Raw genomic sequence first — 20,858 nt, forward strand, 5'->3', positions numbered from 1 at the left:
ATAATAATAATAATAATAATAATCAAAAAAGTTTTAAAGAAGGAAAACATATAACATCCATAAAACGTACAGGAGTAAGAAATTCCTTGCTCAAAATGTATAACATAGCAGAACCCATTTAACCAACCAATCTCACCCATCTAACAAATGTATGATAAATATACTTTGTTTTTTCTGCCTCTGCCTTGGTTTCCCAAAGGACAAGAGAACAAATTGTGCAGAAGTTACATAAAAGTTATATGTACTGTTTATAAAATTGAAAGATATTGACAGAGATCACTACCAATGTCTATAACCTTAGATGATCCTAAAGTTGATATTTATTTGCCTTTTAATAAAAATATAAATCACTTTAATTCCCTGAGGCTAACCTCACTCATCTAAATTATTTATGTACCCATTTTAATATGTATTTTGCATCTGACAGGACAACTCTCCTTTAGGACTCTCTTTCTGACCCACCTGTCATTATGACGGGGTAAACAATGTCACCTTTCTAGTGCTGGATGAATTACAAAGAAGTTGCAAAGTACACCATCCATCACACTGGCACTAAGTAGGTTTTTTGAAGTAGATCTCAGATATCACAAATGCTGTTACCAGAAAGCACAAATTGGAAGCTTATACAAAATGGTCATATGATGAATGGACATGACATGTCTTCAAAGTAAAGGGGCACTTCTCTTCTACAAACAACCTTGTCAAAAGCAAAAGTTGTGGTAAGATTTGCTGGCAGACAAAATAGCACAGTTTAAGAACTTGGTAAAGGCTCAGCCTGAGAAAATCTTGCAATCGAAATGTTCTCACAATCAAAAAGGAGGTATGTACTGCCAGTGATCGCTATGCATTTATAATAGTCACCTAGAAATCACTTTGTTTTTGAAATTCATACTAATATAGTTTGAGTTTTAAGAATCAGTATTAATAATGTATATCTTTTTGATATAGATACTTAAATTACTATGTACTTAGTGTCATAGATTTGCATTATTAAAGTGCTAATTAAGATAGTTATTGTCACTATCTTCATCTAATTTGCATGATTTCTCAAATTATTTTTTTTTGAGTACAAGGTATTTGTTTTATACATAATTGCATTATAATTAGTTTTGAGTTTTAGTTTCCCTTTTGTTTAGTCCTAATATTTCAAATATGTAGTGTATTTCTACATCTACACTTAACTTTAACTCTGCCTTTTAGGAGCTGCCTTATAAAAATGCTCTTTTACCTCTTCCTCAATCAAAAGGGTAGTTTTAATATATTTGTAAATGGTTCAACAGATGCCAAAAAAGGGTTTATTTCTTCAAAAACATTTGTATAATTTCACGAAAAAGCAGTAGCTCTAGGCTTTCCTTTTTATGAAACAAAGGGAAAAAATAGAACATTTAAAACTAACATAAATATTTAGAAAACTGTCAAAGTGATGGACTCTTTTCTATGAAATTTATTCAATCTTATTTTATATCTAATGGGCCAGAAGATTATTACATGCTAAGGAAACAGGGATGGTTAGCTGTAGTTTCATGGTTTTTTCATCTTATCTCTTCAAAGAATGATCAGTATTTATCAGATAAAAATGAAAGGCAAGTAAAAAGGGGGTGATACCAAGGATTTCCTGAAACTACTGGTGTCTCTGTGATTGTTCTGTTTCAGACATTCTTTGGTGTGTGAAAAAAATATGTTATTGGACTTGAGACAGTTGGAATAAAGAGGAGGCTGGAAGTATGTGGGCCTTATTTACTCTAGGAATCTAGAGTAAATGTCTGGGGTTATACTATGGTTTAGAAATGAGGTATCCTCCAAAAGCTTCATGTGTGACACAATGCAAAAAAGTTTAGAAGTAAAATAATTGGATTATGAGAGCCTTTACCTAGTCAATGCATTAATCTACTTAAATGTATTAACTTGGTGCTCAATGTTGGTGGGTAGGGTGTGGCTGGAAGAGGTGGGTCACTGGAGGGTGTGCCTTTTACAGTATATATTTTGACTCTGATGAGCAGAGCAATCTCTCTGCTTCCTGATTTTCATGTTCTGAGCAGTTTTCCTTCATGCCCTTCTGTCTTGATGTTCTGCCTCACCTCAGGCTCAGAGCAATGGAGTCAGTTATCTATGGACTGAGACCTCTGAAATCATGAGCCCCAAATAAACTTTTCATTCTCTACATTGTTCTTGTCAGGTCCTTGGACAAGGTGGTGAAAAAGCTGACTAAAACAGGTTATTTTTAAAATCTGGCTTAAGTCCAAAGATTTTGACCAAAGAAAAGTAGCTAGCTGGCTGCCTTCTTCTATCTTCATTACAGGTGTATTTAGCTTCCATTATTACACCAGAAAGAGTCTACATTAATCCAAATTACATGAGTCCTTTACCAGAAATACTGTGGATATTTATCATTAAATTAAATTCTAATTAATGGTAAAACATTTCAAGATTGTATGGGTTATGTGCAATTCTACCAAGAGTGTGACACAAGGTAGCAAAGAAATATGCTGAAGCACCTGTATTCCATGCCCTGGGCCCCAAAAAAGGAAAAAGATGTATTAGAAACTAGAATTCAGGACTGTCATGGTAGTGCATACCTGTAATTCCAGTGGCTCAGGAGGTGAGGCAGGAGAATCTCAAGTTCAAAACCAGCCTCAGCAAAAGTGAGGCACTAAGCAACTCAATAAGACCCTGTCTCTAAATAAAATACAAAATAGACCTGGGGATGTGGGTTAGTGGTCAAGTGTCCCTGATTTGGGGGGAGCACCCCCCCCAAAAAAAGAAAACAGCATTCATTTTTTTACATTATTTTGAGTATTTCTGTAGAGTAACATTAAACAACTTAAATATCCCATGTTAGTCATAGTTAACAATAAGATTCTCAAAACTTTATACCATAAATACTAATTACAACTGACATTATTTCATTTGTATTAAATGAGACCATCCATAGTTTTGTTTAAAAAATTAAAATGTTAAAATTTCACTTTTACATTGGGACACCAAACTTGCCTATATGAAAGACACAAGTAATGAAGTATACAGCATTGCATCAACCTCGCATATATTAGTTAATTTAATTCTCACAGTGACTTTAGAAAGCTGGACCTGTTACTATTCCCATTACAGAAATAAGAAAACTTAGCACTGGTGTCTAAGTAACAGCTGGTAACCACAGAGGTGAAATTTAAAACTAATGCCTGCAGCTCTAAAAGTCTTTTACTTAACCACCGTACCCAACGAACCCATCATGCCAAAATCCAGCTAACCAAAAAAAGGTAAAGAAACTATCCACATCTGGTTCCCTATCACATGTGTTTTCCATCATGCAAGCAGATGCTCTGTATTTCACAACTTAAATGTGTGAGTAATCACATCAATTTTCCACTTCATTTCTTGTGTGCACACACAGCCTCAAAACACAGTCCTCTCTATTACTATTCTTTCTCTCCATATCAATGCATTAAAATTTGCCTCTTGAAAACCATAAACAAAATAGACTTTGCACTCTATGGACTGAGTAAAACGTGAATGATTCGGCCACGCATTCAACACCTTTGAATTAAATCCTTGGAACACGTTTTCACTTTCAAAATGTGATAGGAAAAGGCTCAGACAATCCCTATCTTCCTTCCCTTTCCTGGCACCTCCACACTGAGAACATTTACTGGTTCCTTTTGAATGTTGCATCTTGCCAGTTAGTTCAATTTAGATGAAAGCTGTTGTTTTCTAATTCCATTTCACTGTAAATGACAGAGACAAATGGTCATATTACCTCGAGAGTTCCTTTGGCAGAATAGGCTGCATAGGAGTACAGCGGATCTTGGCTGCTATCTTTTCTGGCTTCTTCACTACAAGGCTGGCCATCAGGATGAAAGCATTGGCCACTGCTGCTCACAGTCACAGTGCTGGGAGATGGACCTGGCAGGTTCAGCAACACAGAATAATTTGCCAACTGTACATCTTCTAGGCCCAAAGAAGTCCAGTGAGTCTTAATCCTCTTTGAAATTTCCATGTCATCTTCATTTTTATAGAGTTCTACCAAATTTCTGAAAGACATTTTGAAAGTGTGCTTTAAAAATGGAAAAATCTTTATTCTTTTAATATATAACTGTTCACTATGTAAATAATTATTAATGGGTGTTGTGGGATGTCGAAAGATAATGAAAATAGATCCTACCATAGGAAATTCACAGTGCGGCTGAGGTGATAGACCTACACAGCCATTATATTAAATAAAGCAGGATGAATTAATTTCTTAAGAACTAATAGAGCACTTATGACTACAGAGAAGAGTGATCAATGCCAACTCTTTCTCGTAATTGTTCTGACCCTTCTACCAACATCAGCACAATCCATTTAAAACTCAGTTCCAAAACTAGTTATCATGCTGAGATAGTCCTATATTCTGGTTAATGTGACTCCACATAAAACTACTGATTATCATATAGCTATCTCTTTTTAAAATAATAGAGAGCACATTAGACACTATTTACCTGCCAAATTATGTGATATTCTCACAGTGACTTTAGAAAGCTGGACCTATTACTATTCCCATTACAGAAATAAGGAAACTTAGCACTGGTGGCTAAGTAACAGCGGGTAACCACAGAGGTGAAATTTAAAACTAATGCCTCTGGCAAAATAATGTTTGATAAAATCTATATACAATGGTAAGACCAAAACACAGTGCCATACCAATATATAGTTAATGTTTTTGCTGTTTTCTGTAGCTCATCTATTTTCCCTATGCTTATTCCTATTTTGCTTATGACACCTTAGTATCTAGACAAAATCTGTTAAATATATGCATTAAAGTATGTAGAAGACAATCAAACTTGGGAACTTAATGAAAAGTATTAAAATCAGATAAAGTTTGTGTGTTTATATGTGTGGCTAAAATGAAAGGCAACTGAAAAGGAGCTTGCTTCTTCTTCTTCTTTTTTTTTTTTTTGAACAAAAACATACTTCTTATGAGAAATGTATGGCTATCATCATTGTATGGCTTACTTAAATTTAAGTTGATATTATAGTTATGCCCATCAGATTATTTTTCTCACACATACTTATTTCTTTCAGGACCCTTATTTAGGAAACTGAAAACATGCACATATGGTAAAAGAATGAGAGTTGGACACAAGAGTACAGGAAAGTATTACTTGAGATAAAAGGTGGGCCCGCTGACATGGTTTGGAAGCATGCCAATGTATAAATGTGCAATAATAAGCAGTTTTCTAGTTGTTTTGCATCTTTTTGAGGCCACCTATATTAATCCTTTCTATCTTTTCCTTATAAATATCCAGTTAAATCGGTTAACAATAATATATTTTATGAAACTAGAAGAATTTCATTTTTTTGTTTCCCATAAACCTGCCTTCTACCAAGTTAAGTTGTTGCTTCATCTGCTCTCCACCTCTCCCCACCACCACTCCCTTCCTTTACTGTTATTGCATTCTGTAGGCACTTTGGGGAAAATGCAGGTAAGCTGAGTTAAAACTGTACTCACTTTGATGAAGAGGTCATTTAGAAGATGCATTAATAGTATTCTTTTACATATATATAGTAAGCAATGCCAAAATGCTTTTAAAAGGGTTTTGATTACTCTCCCCCAGGATTTCGTGAGAGCGCTTACTCCTTCATTTCATCTAACACTTGGTGTTGTCTTTTTTTTTAAACAGTATTTATTTTATACTTTGGCTAATATGGAGGGTGTGAAATTGTATTTCATTATGTGTTTAACTCAGAAGTACAATCACTTGTTTGCAGGATCTGCTAATTAGTTTTCCAAAGCATTTTATACCACCAGCTTATTTAGGATGCCCCACAGTCAGTGTATTTAATTACTGCAGTCCAATGAAGGTAAAATTTTATCCTATTGTGGTTTTAATTTGCATTTCCATGATTACTGATGAGAATATTTCATGAATTATTTATTTATCCATGTGTCCTGTTCACTGTAATAACTGTTCTCATCTTTTACCCATATTTATGGAAGTTTTTGTATGTTCCAGATAGTCCTTTTTAGGATATATGTGTGGCATTAATCTTCTACAGGTTTCTGGTTTCTCTCTTCATTTTCAATATGTTATCTTATGATGAACAAATGTTTATAATTTTATGGTACATAATTTTTAATATAACATATGATTCACACGTTTTCTGATATGCTTTCAAAATGTTTCTGAAACTTGAGATCATAAAGTTATTCTAATTTTTTTCTAAGAGTTTTAAAGAATTGTCTTTCTCATCACAGGGTCTACCTGGAGAAAGAGGAAGAAACAAGCAGGGATAGGGCCAGAGGGAATACTGTGAGGTGGGATGCCAATCTCATCTTTCCCACATGAAGAATAGCCCTGGAGACCCTTTTCAAAAATCCCCACTAATACACAGTACCAAGTGCCTCATATGTGAGCTTCTATACGTGTATGGGTCTGTCTGAGCTCCCAAAACAATTACATTAGTCTTTTTGATCCATCTTCATAATGATGAGCTATTTTATTATTATTACTTTATAATATGTCTTCATATTCAAAATGGCAAGATGCCCCACTTGTTCTTCTCCAAGAACATCTTAATTATTTTTTTTCTCTTTCATATTAATTGGATTGAGTTTTTCATTTCAATGTCCAGATTGTGATTATAATTACATTGAGACTAAGAATCAATTTGGGAAGATATATCATCCTTATATAAAATATCATTAAATCCTTAATATTATTGCTATGATCTGAATGTTTGCATATTGCCAAAATTCATATGTAGCAATCCTAAATCTCAAAGTGATGGTGTTAAAAGGTGGGGGTCTTTGGGAGATAATTACATCATGAGGGCGGAGACTTGAAATAAAATTAGTATTACTGTAAAAGAAGTTTGAAAGAGGTTTCTTGCTCTTTCCACAGAGTATAGATACTTAGCTGGAAAGCAACATCTGTGAGGAAGCAGGACCTCCCCAGACATGTCAAGCACTTAGGTCTTAGACTTCCAGGTCTGGAACGGTGAGTAGTAGATTTCTCTTATTTATAAGCTGCCTAACGTCTGTTCAGGTTGTTATAACGCAGACTAAGACAATCTTTAAATATCTGGTGAATATTAACATAATGTGATTTAAAAATTTTAAAATCTGCTTATTTTTTGCTGCTATACAAGAATACTATTGCATTGTACTACAAAGGAATCCTGATTAACTCTCTTACTAATTATAATATTTCTCCTTTGTTTTCTATGTAAAAATATTTTATAAGAAAATAACAAAACTATTATTCACATCTTTCTCATAATTTAGAGATTTTATTAATTTATTTATGTATTGTTTGGATTACTTGATAGGCTCTGATCACCAAAAATATTTCATGAAATATTTAATAAGGTATGTTAGTCTGTGTTGTGTTATGAATATTAGTTTTAAAAATTTCTTCCTATTATCCTCTTGTTAAGAGATGTTCTTTGAACAGGTATTGGATTTTGTAAGAAATTCTGATGTATTTATTAAGACAGTCATATGATCTTTTTCTTCAATATAATGAATATATTAACTGATTGCTTAGAGTTAAATCAAATTTGTATTTTTAAGCTAAAATCTACTTAACAAAAATGCATTATCATTTTAGATAGTATGTGATTTATTTGGAAAATATTTTATTTATAATATCCATTTCTTATTTTAAAAGTAAAGTTGGTATGTGATGTTCCTCTCATAATGATTCTCAGGAATCATTATGTTTAATTATATAAATGATATAAATAATTAGAATGAAATGATATAAATAATTATAATTCAGGAAAATAAATTATTATTAAATTAGAATTTGTTGTACTCAGTGTTCATATTATGAAAGAACTATGAACTTCTGACTCAATGTTATAAGAAATTCTTTATTTCTTCCTTTAATCCAGCTCTACATTGCTCTCTCTGCTATTTGCTATTCATCCTCACATTTTCAAGTTTCTGGTTTCATCACTGTTAAAGTACTCTTTCCTGTGTTTTGTTTCCGTTGTTGATTTCTCATACTGCACTATTAGTTCAGGATAGTTGTATTTAAAAGAAGGTTTATTTTATATATACAACATCTATGTGTGAGAATGTCTGTTTCAAAGTATTACCCCAAACAGAAGTGCTCTAACTTGAAAACTTAATGACTAAGACATGATTTCTTTTCATGTATTGATTGCTATTTGCACAATGACCAAAGGGGGAGCACTAGAAAAGTAGTAAAGAATTATGACCTTGGGCTGGGGTTGTGGCTCAGGGCTAGAGAGCTTGCCTCCCATGTGTGAGGCACTGGGTTGGACCCTCAGCACCACATAAAAATGAATAAACAAAATAAAGATGTTGTGTCCATGTATAACTAAAAATATATTTTAAAAAAGAATTATGACCTAAGTTTCTCCGTCTGTGGACTAATAATGTAGGTATTCATTTAAAGTTTATTGATATGCTATTATTTGGCATATTATCTCACCTATTACAGTTTAGATTGTTCAAATCTCCTATACCATGATTGTTGATGATTCAAGGGGATATGAGAACAACTTTATAGTAAGATTAAGAATCATCTAAAAAAATAATGATAGAGTTTTTAGATACACACAATTATAAAAATACTGATGAATTAAAAATGAAAGTAAAAAAATTATTTCTTAATAAATAGTGGATAACATTCCAAATAGTTAACCATAACTTAATAACTATCTGTTCAAGTTCCATCACCCTAAGGTTTTTTTAAGAACTGCACTACCTTGCCAAGTATAGTGACACATGCCTGTAATCCCAGTGGTTCAGGAAATTGAGGCAGGAAGATTGCAAGTTCAAAGTCAGCTTCAACAACAGTAACTCAGTGAATACCTATGTTTAAATAAAATACAAAATAGGGCTGGGAATGTGACTCAGTGGTTGAGTGCCCTGAGTTCAACAATCCCCAGTACCAAAAACAAAACAAAACAAAAAAAACTGTGCTACATTTTAAAATTATATCTTGAATTTATTCAATTTTCTATAGACCTATCTTGTTTATGAAATGATTTAAAATAAGCCTTGTAATTTCATTGTTTGAAATCACTCATTTAGCTATAAACTATTTTAAATAAATCAGTAGTCATAAAGGCAATGTCATCAATACAAATAGTTTGGTCAAAGGATTTTATTTATGAATGATTTCAAATTACTTAGAATGTTAACATGACTATATTTTATTGAGAATTGCCAGTTTCTTAAAACTTCACCTCCCCAGTAATTTTTTTAGAATTTATGATGAATAGTTTACTGCATTAAATGATAAATATCATTAAAGAATTAGATGCAATGTAGTTTCAAGCTAGTGAATTCAGAGAAAATTATAGACATCAGAGGGTATCACCTGAAATCATAAGGTCTCTGTTTAATAGAAAGCTTTACCCTGACTTAATTTTTAAAATTAAGGACCAGTAGTTTTGGCAGGTAGCATAATGAACTGTCAAGCCTGAGACTTGAATTTGGAAGTAACTTTGGCATTAATGTTCCACTGGCCAATGAAGACAGGAAATGGAAGGATTTGGGCTTCTGTCTTGGCCTCGGAAGACAGAATTCTGTTTATATCAATGTTCAACACCTGCTACTGGATGAACCACAGAGCGACACTGATGTCAGAACTGGAGGAAGCGAGGCATGTAGCAGTTCTAGTTCCACGGTGAGTGCCAAGAATACCCTGTATGTGAACGGGGAATGGAAATATCTAAAGGAAAATACTAAAATTACATAGAAAAACTGGCCCATTTGCTGATACCCACTGATATGCTCTTATGCACGCACACCAGAACAAATGCAAATACTCAAAACGTACTAGGTGACATTTCTTACATATTAAAAAAAATCAAGAGTGTCTTTAAGGTTGTTACTTGACTTGGAATCTAATATAGTAAAATTCTGTGAATTGTAGATTGAATGTGTATCAGAAATTTAATGATTCTAGGGCATGAATTAAATTTTGCTCTCTTTTCTTTGAAAATATCAAGACTAACATTAACATACATGATTAAATGGTTAGAGGAAAAGGTATTACCCATGTCCATCATCTGCCATTTAGCCACTAATGTCACACACGAAGTGAAACCACAATTCCTTGTTCAATAGCTTCTTAGTTTCTAAAATAACATACTAACTGCAAATTGTACACTGAATGTCCACTCTATGGAATCAAAATATTGTGCTTAATCATCACATAAAAACCTTCACGTAACTTTATTTTTTGTTATTTTCCTGGTAAGGAAATTAGAAGTCAGATAATGTGATCAAGATGTCAAATGTCCCAGATAAAGTAAGTCAAACTTCCACCGGTGTTTAGAAAAAGCAGATAATTGTACAATCTTGGATACTTTCTAAAAGCGACTAAGTGTTGAGTGCTACAAAATATAGTATCTGGATAAAATAAATAAATGTTAAGGGGTTGGAGGTATAGCTTGGGGTAAGAGCTTGTCTAGCATGCATGGGGTCTGGGTACTTTCCCAACACTGAAAGAAAGAGAAAGAGAAGAAAGGAGGTATGGAGGGATAGGACAGGTGACTGAGATGGTTTGAGGCTTTTGGGACATGATCTTTATGTTCACAAGAAAATGAAACTTAGGGAAATTAATGTAGTGTTTTGGGAATACAATAGACCAATTTTCACTGTTTGAAAACCATCTGAACAAGAAAGAACAAAACTGACTCTTTACTCTTTAAAATTACTCCAGAAGTGGATTATCTTCAGGCTGTCATAAAATCCCTTCTCCCCTAGATCAAGTACTATGTTGAAAAGAGCTGCTTTGAAATAAAAAGGACATGCTCATGAACTCAGTTAATATTCAATAAATTCTGTTTAATTTGATATTTATGTCAAACTTAAGTTACAGGAGAATGTAAAATAAGCTTTATTTAAGAAAACAGAACACAGCCGGGCATGGGGGCACATGCATTTATCCTAGTCTCTTGGGAGGCTGAGGCAGGAGGATCCTGAATCCAAAGCCAGCCTCAGCAAAAGCAATGCACTAAGCACCTCAGTGAAAGCCCATCTTTAAATAGATTTCTAGAAAAGGGCGAGGAGGGGGGGGGGTGGGGGGGTGGTGGTGGGGGTGGTGCTGGGGATGTGGCTCAGTGGTTGAGTTCAATACCTGGTATCCAAACACACACAAGCAAAAAAACAAACAACAACAAACAAACAAACAACAACAAAAAAAGAATGCAGAAATAAAACAAACTGTCATGACATCTATTACAACTTAGGAAGAAAAAAAATGTAGTGCAACAGTACAATAAGTAAATCTTTCTCCCTTCCACACACTTAAACAGGAGATAATTTCATTTTTAACATCAAGTGCATAGTTGGATTGCAAGGAAAAAAGCACAATAGAGCATCCCATAATGAAATATTCAAAAATATATTTTAGAAGGAAGAACTATGACAGAATAAAATGGAAGCTATCCAAGGCATTGAGACTAATAAGATTTTACAGACTGTACCAGTCCCGCACAAGAATATTACACTTACTGTTAATAGTATCTGGCTCCCGAGACTCTCTTGCTCTATGTTTTTCAGGGAGTATAGTTGTCAAAGGTCACTTTTCAGATTAAATTACTTTAATTTATCTAAAATAAAACTAAAAGCAGATTCACAAAATGGACAAATTAATTTGATCAGTAAGACATTATAGGCCTTCAGTTTCATCTGCTTGGTTCTCTAATGCAATGACATAAACTTGGATGATACAGAAACTTTCAGAGCTGTATGATTAAATGAGTCACTATTCCAGTGTTCTTAAAGGTAAATGAATATATTACTGAATAAATAGCCATTAGAAACATTTCATTTCAACAAGAATGGAACAGAAATGACTGATTTCAATTATACTTCAAAATACTGTGAGAATTTTAAAAACACCTATATACTAACTTGATTTTCTTTTTGTTATTAATATAAATTATTAATATATTTTAATAACATTAAAAAATGCATTTTAAGTTAAGTAGTGAGTTTTTTCCTTTAACACATCCCTAAACTTTACCTACAGTCACTTGCCTTAGAAATAATTACCATAATCAATATTCAATATATATTTTTACTGATTAAATATAACTCTAAGGCTGTATTAAAAGTATAAATTTAATAAGATATAGACATTTTATTTTACTTTACAGTATAGTAAATAAAATCTTGAGTAGTACTATAAGGTTAACTAACACAGTCATAGTAATGTTATATAATGGTAGGGGAGACTAAATCTAAAAATAATTGCTATATGTCATCTTTCTTTGATGCTACAAATAAGTGTAGGCTATATCAGAACAATGAACAATAATCTTATGTCATAGCAATAATCAAAATCAATAAGAATTTAAATATTACTTCTCACTTATTAAACAAAACCGTATTCCTTCATGGACTGACTCCTTTCATCACGTAAAAATAAAATCTTCTTTGTTACACCATACTGATTACATGACAAGTTTCATAAATCACAAGACAACTCACTGTTAATCGACTCAAACTTATAAAATACATGAAAATCAATCTGTAATGATTACTGGCCATTGGAAGTAATGGCAGTATGGAAACAAAAATAAAAACAGAAAGTGATAAAACAATAAAGAGAGTTTTGACATGAAAAGTATATTGTCCATGGAGGTGTCTGAATAAGCTGTTATTTAAGTGCTTCATCTCCATTGTATACACAAAGAAAGTATAATGAGGCCTGTTGCTAGACAGGAAATGAGCAGAACTGATGGTGGTGTATTTCTGACATACACCATTTCTAATGGGCCAGAATTTAGTCTACTGAATTCACTGAATAATACATAACACTTGGAGAGACAACTGTCAACAAAAGTTTGGAAGCAAATACTATGTGAAAAGAGGTAGGAGCTTTGGGAGCAGCAGGATAAAGAATGAAAAAAATCTGGATTCTGGACTGAGCAAAAGAGGGTATAAATTCTGGGTTTTGCATGTAAGCAAGATGATCTTGTGCATATTAATGTCTTTTGACCCTGTGTGTCAGCATTTCTGGCAGAACAAGCTGATGACATCAAATCTGGAAGGTACAGAAACAGGCAAAGTTTCAGATAATTTTTCAGTAAGAATAGAGATGGTGACAATTTCTCCAATATCAAAGCTGTGTGCTTATGCACACACACACACTCCTGGCTTCATCTTATCTACTGTGTATCAGTGATGTTAATCCAGTTAATGAAAGCACAAACCAAAGTCTAGTATGTTCACAGATTAAGGTAGAAATGAAGACATCAGGATTGTCATTATTTAAATAAGTCTTCTTATTGATATAAAAAGAATGACATGATACCATATTAAATACTATGTCCAAAGAAATGTAAATATCATCCATCTGGCAGAATCTGGCAAATCAATCTTAATTTCTTTGGCAATTGACCAAATTTCACTTTGTTACCTCCTTAAGAATGCTTTCTAGATTCTGCCATTGGACACATATTCTTACCTTCACATTCCTTTATTATTTTTTGTAAACAAACAAACAAACAAACAAATAGATAACCACTAAATATTTTTTGTGTGATAACCAATGTGTAGTTGTAGTGGTTAAGTGGTTAAATAAAATAGACAAATCTTCCTAATCTCTGTTCAAGTAAGACAGGTTTCAAGGTTTATAAACCAAAAATTGAAGTTACAAAAAATGCAAATCAATAAAGTTGAAAACTTTTAACAAACTTATCTTTATACCAAATAGAAAAAGCAGGAAAAAATTACATTACCTGACTAACATAATGTTTAAAATTGACTAATTCTACATATATAAGAAAATATATCCAATTATTTTATAAGTCCTTATGGAACATTTATTACAATAGCCCATATGCTAGGTCATAAAGTAAGTCTCATTAATTTTAAGAGGCTAAAATCACTCAAAATATATGCTCTGATCACAGAAGAATTAGAATAGATACCAGTAACAAAAGGAGAATTAGAAAATATCAATTGCTTGGAAATTTAAAAAGTCCTTCTAAAAAAACCCAATAAGTCAAAGATGAAATTAAATAGAATTATACAATATTTAAATGAATGTTAATGAAAATCTGACATATCAGGGTTGAGAAGCTACTAAAACTGTGTTCAGAGAAAATTATATCACTTTAAATAAATGCATAAAAAGGAAAACAAAAGTTAAAACCTAGTTTCAATTTCAAAAACTCAAAAAATATCAGGAATATAAATCTATTGAAATAAAATCTAAGGTAATAAAAAAGAGAACAAATATGAATGAAATATAAAATCGTGTATGGAAGAAAAATATGCACAAAGCCAAGAGATAGATATATATTTGATCAACCTCCTGATAAGACTGAATAAAAATAAGGGAAGCAGGTGGCACAAATTATCAATCTCAACATTATAGCTTGGAAGAGAGGTGTCCCTGAAAAGCTCCTGTTAATGAAGGAATGGTAGAAATAGAATGATTGGATTGTGAAAACTGAGACCTGATATCATCAGTCCATCTTAGTTTGAATGGATGGACTGGGTGATAACTTCAGGACAGGAGGGAGGGCATGGCTGGGTTAGGTGAGTCACAGTGGAATGCCCTGGATGGGTGGTTCCTTCCTGTAACTGCTTCTCTTTTTCTCTGTCCTGAGAAGTCTGAGCTGAGCAGATTTCCTCCTCTGCCACACTCTGCCCCTCATGATGTTCAGCCTTATCTGCTGCAGAGAGCAATGGACTGGCTGTTTATGGAATGAAACCTCTGAAACCAGAAGCCGCAAATAAATTTCTCTTCCTCTAAGTTGTTCTTGTATGGTACTTTGGTCACAGAAATATTTCTATACTTTGGTCACAGCTGACTAAAACTCTCAAGAACAGAGGAGGCATCATTTTAGATTGTATAGAAATTTAAAAAAAATAATTATGCAAACATATTTAAAAAATAATGTACAATAGAGAAAAAATCTTGAAAATATGTCTCTCAAACTGTCAATAAAGAGAAAATCCATATATCCAATATTGATTTTAAAATATAATAAAGTACAAACATTATACCCTTCCTACAAAATATTATCTCAAACCCAAGAGACCAAGAGACTTCATGATTGATTTCTTTTATATGTTCAAAAGAAAAATATGTTATAACAAGAACAGGTAAAAAGAATTTGGCCAGAACTTTATGAGGTCCACAAAACTTTGACTTCAAAACATGACAAGAAAAGAAAATTACAGTCAAGTCTTGCTTTTGAAAATAGTTGTAAAATTTAGGAATAAAATATTAGTAAATTATACCTATACAAAAAGGTCAGTACACTATGACCAAATGAGGTTTAGTCAATAAAGTTGACTTAACATTAAAAAGAAATGAATCTCAAATCAAATTGTACCTAAGACTTAAGAGTTACATCAGAAACTTTACAACTATTAGAAGAAAACATAGGGTCAACACTCCAACAAATTGATGCAGGTACTCACTTCTTTAACAAGAGCCCTAAAGCTAAAGAAATAAAATTAAGAATCAATTAGTGGATGGCATCAAATTAAAAAGTTTGAATTGAGGAAATGATTAAGAATGTGAAGACAGAACCTACAGAATGGGAGAAAAAAATCTTTGCCAGTTACTCCTCTGACAGGCAATTCATATCCAGAATATACTTAAAAAGCTTAACACACACACACACACACAAAAAAAAAAAAAAAAAAAATTCCAAATAACCAAATCAATAAATGGGCAAAAGAACTAAACAGACACTCTCAAAACAAACACAAATGGCAATTCTTAAGAAAAAAAAAAATAAATGCTGCAGAGGATGTGGGTATAAAGGTACACTCACACATTATTAGTAGGACTGTAAATTATTACAATTACTCTGGAAAGAATTATGGAAATTCCTTCAAAAATCTAAGAATAAAACCACCATATGACCAAGCTATCCCATACTTCAGTATTTATCCCAAAGAACTAAATTAGCATATTATGGGACATAGCCACATCAATAGCAGCCCAACTCAGGATAGCCAAATTATGGAAACAGCCCAAGTACTCATCAATAAATGAGTGGATGAAGAAAATGTGGTAGATGTACACAGTGGAGTTTTACTCAGTCATAAAGAAGAATGAAATGATGGAGAATATCACACTAAATGAAATAAGGCAGGCTCAGAAAATCAAATTCTGAATGATTTCTCTCATGTACAGAAGAAGCTAGACCAAAATTAGGGGGAAAAGGGTGATGGGACGTCCCAAAAATTAAAGGAAGACCAGTCTAGTAGAAGGAAATTGAGGGGAAGGTGGAGGGACAGGAAAGGGGGGAAAATGTAGGATGAATTTGACAAAATTGTGCCGTGTGCATGTATAAATAGATATATTACACGGAGCTCTGCCTTTATGTATATCTACAAAGCACCAATTAAAAATAAATTAATGAATTAATAAAAGGAAGACAAGAGAAGTAAAGGAAGGGGAATGGAGAAAGGGAGGAGGGGAGGGAAAAGGGGCACTGGGGACTGAAATGGAGCACATTAAATTCCATGCCCATATGACTATGTCAAAATGAACCCAGCTATCATGTACAAGTATAAAATACAATTCTTTCAACTCTGTGATAGGAATTTGGGGTATTTCTTCTTTTTTAACCCATGGGTTTCTAATAATTTCCCTTCAAATAATTATCTTCAATTGAAAATTAATAAAACATGAAATAAATATAATCATATAAATCTTATTGGGTTTGGGAGAGGAAATATTGGCTTAAAAATCAAAGATGATTAGCTTAATTCCATAAGGAAACATCTTTCATCCATGTTCTTCATTTGCATAAAATTTAAAAATTTAAAACAAAACCGAAATTATAAAACTTAAACATAAATTTTAAATGTGTACTAATATAAGAATAAAAATTCAAAAAGAAAAACTGAAAAATATGTATTCCAGCAAAGAAATTAACTATTATAACAATTTTCAGAAATTTGGTCATGCAACTCATTGAAGAGAGTTAATTCAACAGAAATATTTCTCTATCCTGTCTCCATGCCCCTTCCTTAAATAGTCTCTACCATTTCTATGGTTTTAATATGTACAAATCAAGATTCACTGCTTCACAAATCTCTATTTTAATTCTTGGAAATATGGGTGTAAGCTTCTTTTCATAGTTTGCTTCAATGGCTAGTTCAAGAGGCATAGTAGTTCAAACTAGAGCTCTTGATTTTTCTGATAGTCCCTGTTCTCTTCACATTTTTTTGTTACATAACTTTGTGAACTCCCTTAAGCTCTGAGAAATAAGTACCAACCAAGAAACATCTGTTAATTGCTACCTTTACCATTACTTTTCATGAATGGCCAGCAAATCATTTTTAGATTTTTAAAAAATAATACATACATAATTTTTCAAATTAAACCATTCTGTTTAAAAGTACTAGAAAATTTTTGGTACAGATGAAATTAACATAACAAAAGCATTTAATTTGAATCCTAAACAAGAACATGGTGCAGAGTTACTTCTTTTTCCCATTATTTTTTGGGAAAAAAAATCTTCTGGAGGACTATAAACTGAAACTGAGCACATACTCTTGCCAAGCAAGCCTTCCTCAGTGTTTCTCTCAGATAATTTAAATAACCTTATTTTTATATTCTTCTTTATCTCTGTCTGTATTGCTGGGAGCCATCAGCCAAGTAGCTATGACAATTTCCTTGCCAGCTACTCACATGCTGTCTAGTGGAAGGACTCCTGAAAGGTGACCTTGCTCAAGGACCAAGGCGGATTGGTGTTTAGGGTGTCCCCGGTTTAGCATAATAAGAGATTAGGGTGTTCCCCCTTTAGAATAGGGCGGTTTAGCATAATAGGAGATTAGGGTGTTCCCCCTTTAGAATAGGGCGTATCCTGCTGCTGAGTTCCTCTTGAGTTCTTAGGGTCAGACAATATATTTGGGAGACAGAGGCCCAGGAGTGGTGGATTTGGGCAGAGAACATGGATTCCCCCAGAACGTGTTTGTAGACGGCCGGTGTGAGTTCGGGAATAAAGAATTGCTGTTTGAATCTACAAGCTGTGTGGAGACTCGTGATTTGTGCCCAGCCAGAGACTGCGGCACTGTATATTGTGTGCACATGTGTCTTGCTAGGCTATACTCAACACATATCTGACCAGAGACAAATAAAGGGAACACAACTGCTCTGAAGTTTTTCTGAATTCAATTTTGCTGCAAAACAAAATCTGAATAAAAGAGTACAGAACATATAAAACACCCATAAAATGTGATAAATACATTCCAGAATTTGAAAACTTTTTTTGCATTTGGTGATTCTGCATCTTGTGTTTTACCAATATTTAAAACTAGAAGATATTTATACATTTATATCTTCCAATATATATGATTTATTTCTTTGTTCTTGAAATATACAGTGCATTATTGTTATCTATAGTCACCATACAATAGTACTCCAGAACTTCTTACTCTTATATAACTGTACCTTAATACTCATTGATCAAACATTTTTCATCTCTCCCTTCTCTTACCCTTCCCAGTATCTGGTAACCACCATTCTTCTCTAAACATCTATGAGATCAACTTTTTAGAGATCATATATGAGTGAAATCATGTGGTACTTGTGTTTCTATGCTATTTAATTTAATAAGGATCTCCAGTTCCATCCACGTTGTTGCAAATGACAGGAGACTTTATTCCTTTTGATGGCTGAACAGTATTCTATGGTGTGTATATTTGGGATGACTATAGAATGTATATGCATACACATACATGCATACCACATTTTATTTATCCATTCACTAGTTGATAGACACTTCTTGAATGTGAATAATACTGCAATGAACATAGGAGTCTCATCTGTAATGAACATCCAAATGTTTCTTCTATGTATTGATTTCAATTACTTAAGATATATAACCAAAATAATGGAATTTGGGAATGATAGGGTAGTCCTGTATTTAAATCTTTGCATGACATCCATACTGTTTTCTAGAATGACTATATTAATTTTCATTCCTACCAAGGGTGTGCAAGGTTTCCTTTTTCTCCATGTCTTCACCAGCATGTGCTCTTTGGTCTTTCAGATAATAGCCAGTCTTTGTGGCATGAGGTAATGCCTCATGCACTTTAGTATTTCCCTGATGATTAGTGACATTAAGCATTTTTACTGTGCCTATTGGACCCTTTATGTTTTCTTTTAAGAAATGTCTTCTTAGATTTATTGTCCATTTTTAAAATTGGGTTGCTTTATTAGTTTGTTTGTGTTTGAGTAGAGTTCCTTATATATCTCGGATATCAATACCTTGTTGAATGCATACATTGCAAATGTTTTCTCCGCTTTTATAGGTTGTCTTTTCACTTTTGCTATTGCTTTGCTCTGCAGAGAATTTTTAGTTTGACACAATTTCACTTGTCCCTTCTTGCTTTTGTTTCCTGTGTTTTGGAGGTCTTGTCCATAAACCCCTTGTCCATGCCAAAATTCTGAAGCATTTCTCCATTTTTTTCTTCTATCATTTCATAGTTTCAGGCTTTACATTTATATTTGTAATTCATTTTGATTCGATGTTTGTAACTGGTGAGAAATAGGAGTCCATTAGCTTCATTCTTCTATGTGTGAATATTCAATTTTGCACAAAACCATTATTGAAAAGGCTGTCCTTTCTTCAGAGTGTGTTCTTAGCATCTTTGTTAAAAAGCAGGTGGCTGTAGATGTGTATTTACCTTTAAGCTGTCTACTGTGCTCCATTAAACTGTTTGTCTGATTTTATGACACCATGCTGTTTTGATTATCACAGTTTTGTAGTATATTTTGATGTCTGATAGTGTAATATGTTCTGCTTGTCTGTTTTTGATAGGACATGAGCAATTCATAACAGACCTCTGCCCTCTCCATATTATAAAATTTGCTACTTTATTTATTTACATTTTCTGCTTGTCCTAAGAAACGTTTTAGTTTTAGTACCCTGAACTTTTAAAAGGTAACAACTAAAAAAGAATTACCCAGTTTTCTATGAAATTTTTTGCAATTATCTGCATCTATTATTAAATGAAGAGCATTTTAATACTCTCTTGAAACCTCATGAATACTGAAGAAATTCAACTTATTTCTTAAAATTAACAAAATCAATAACCAGACTAAAGAAACAGAGATAGCAAAATTTAACTTTGTTTTAATATTAGTAACACATACATTTGGAAAGATGAGGGAACAGGGAATCAAAGAATGTAACATTCAAAATTGGTCATCTTTTTCTCATGACTACAGTTATAGTATTTCATGTCATATTAAAAGTCAAAAAAGAATTTTACAAATCAAATAAGAATCCAGGCAGTATACTTGTGACAGATTGTTGGCAGCCTCGAAAATGTACTTACATTATCTTTGGAAAGGATGATTACAAATTGGCACTAAAATTATTCTTCCATTAAGGATCTACTGACATGTCACCATGTCATAGAAGTTAATAGAAATGAAATCATTCTATTTAGAGATAATTCCATTAGTTTTACATTTTTTCTCCAGGAATATGTTTATTAGCACCCAGCCTGTCTGTCTGACTACCCCAATCTCTACCTTACTTTCTGTACTATCTAGAGTCATTTTAATTATAAAATAGTCAAGCCCTGAATTGATAGATTGTTTTAAAATTTTTCAAGGCAGGAATATAGAATACTCTGTACAGCAAGAATTCAAGAGCTGAATTGATGAATTAGGTATGTGGAGACAATCATATCCCCTCCAAGAATGAGGCAGATAGTGATATCACTTGAAGTGATTTCCAACACAGTGGTTAGAGGATATTACTTATAGAATTCCTGATGTCAGAATCCTCAAAAGGACATTAAGGAAGACATAAATGTGGCCTGAGAGGTGTGCCGAGCCAGGTGATGAGACATTTAGGAAAAGAGAATGTGTAAAAATGTGGATTAAACAGTCAATTGT

General features: G+C 33.0%; 1 protein-coding gene across 1 annotated transcript in view; it reads right to left on the reverse strand.

The window, feature by feature from the left end:
* Naaladl2 (N-acetylated alpha-linked acidic dipeptidase like 2) overlaps positions 1-20,858 on the reverse strand; it is a 645,091-nt gene that overhangs the window by 510,329 nt on the left and 113,904 nt on the right. Inside the window, exon 3 of the mRNA XM_076867047.2 lies at positions 3,755-4,028. Within this exon, the coding sequence (XP_076723162.2) occupies positions 3,755-4,028 (274 nt within the window). The remainder of the gene's footprint in view (positions 1-3,754; positions 4,029-20,858) is intronic.

Source organism: Callospermophilus lateralis, chromosome 10, assembly GCF_048772815.1.
Source record: "Callospermophilus lateralis isolate mCalLat2 chromosome 10, mCalLat2.hap1, whole genome shotgun sequence".
Taxonomy (NCBI): domain Eukaryota; kingdom Metazoa; phylum Chordata; class Mammalia; order Rodentia; family Sciuridae; genus Callospermophilus; species Callospermophilus lateralis.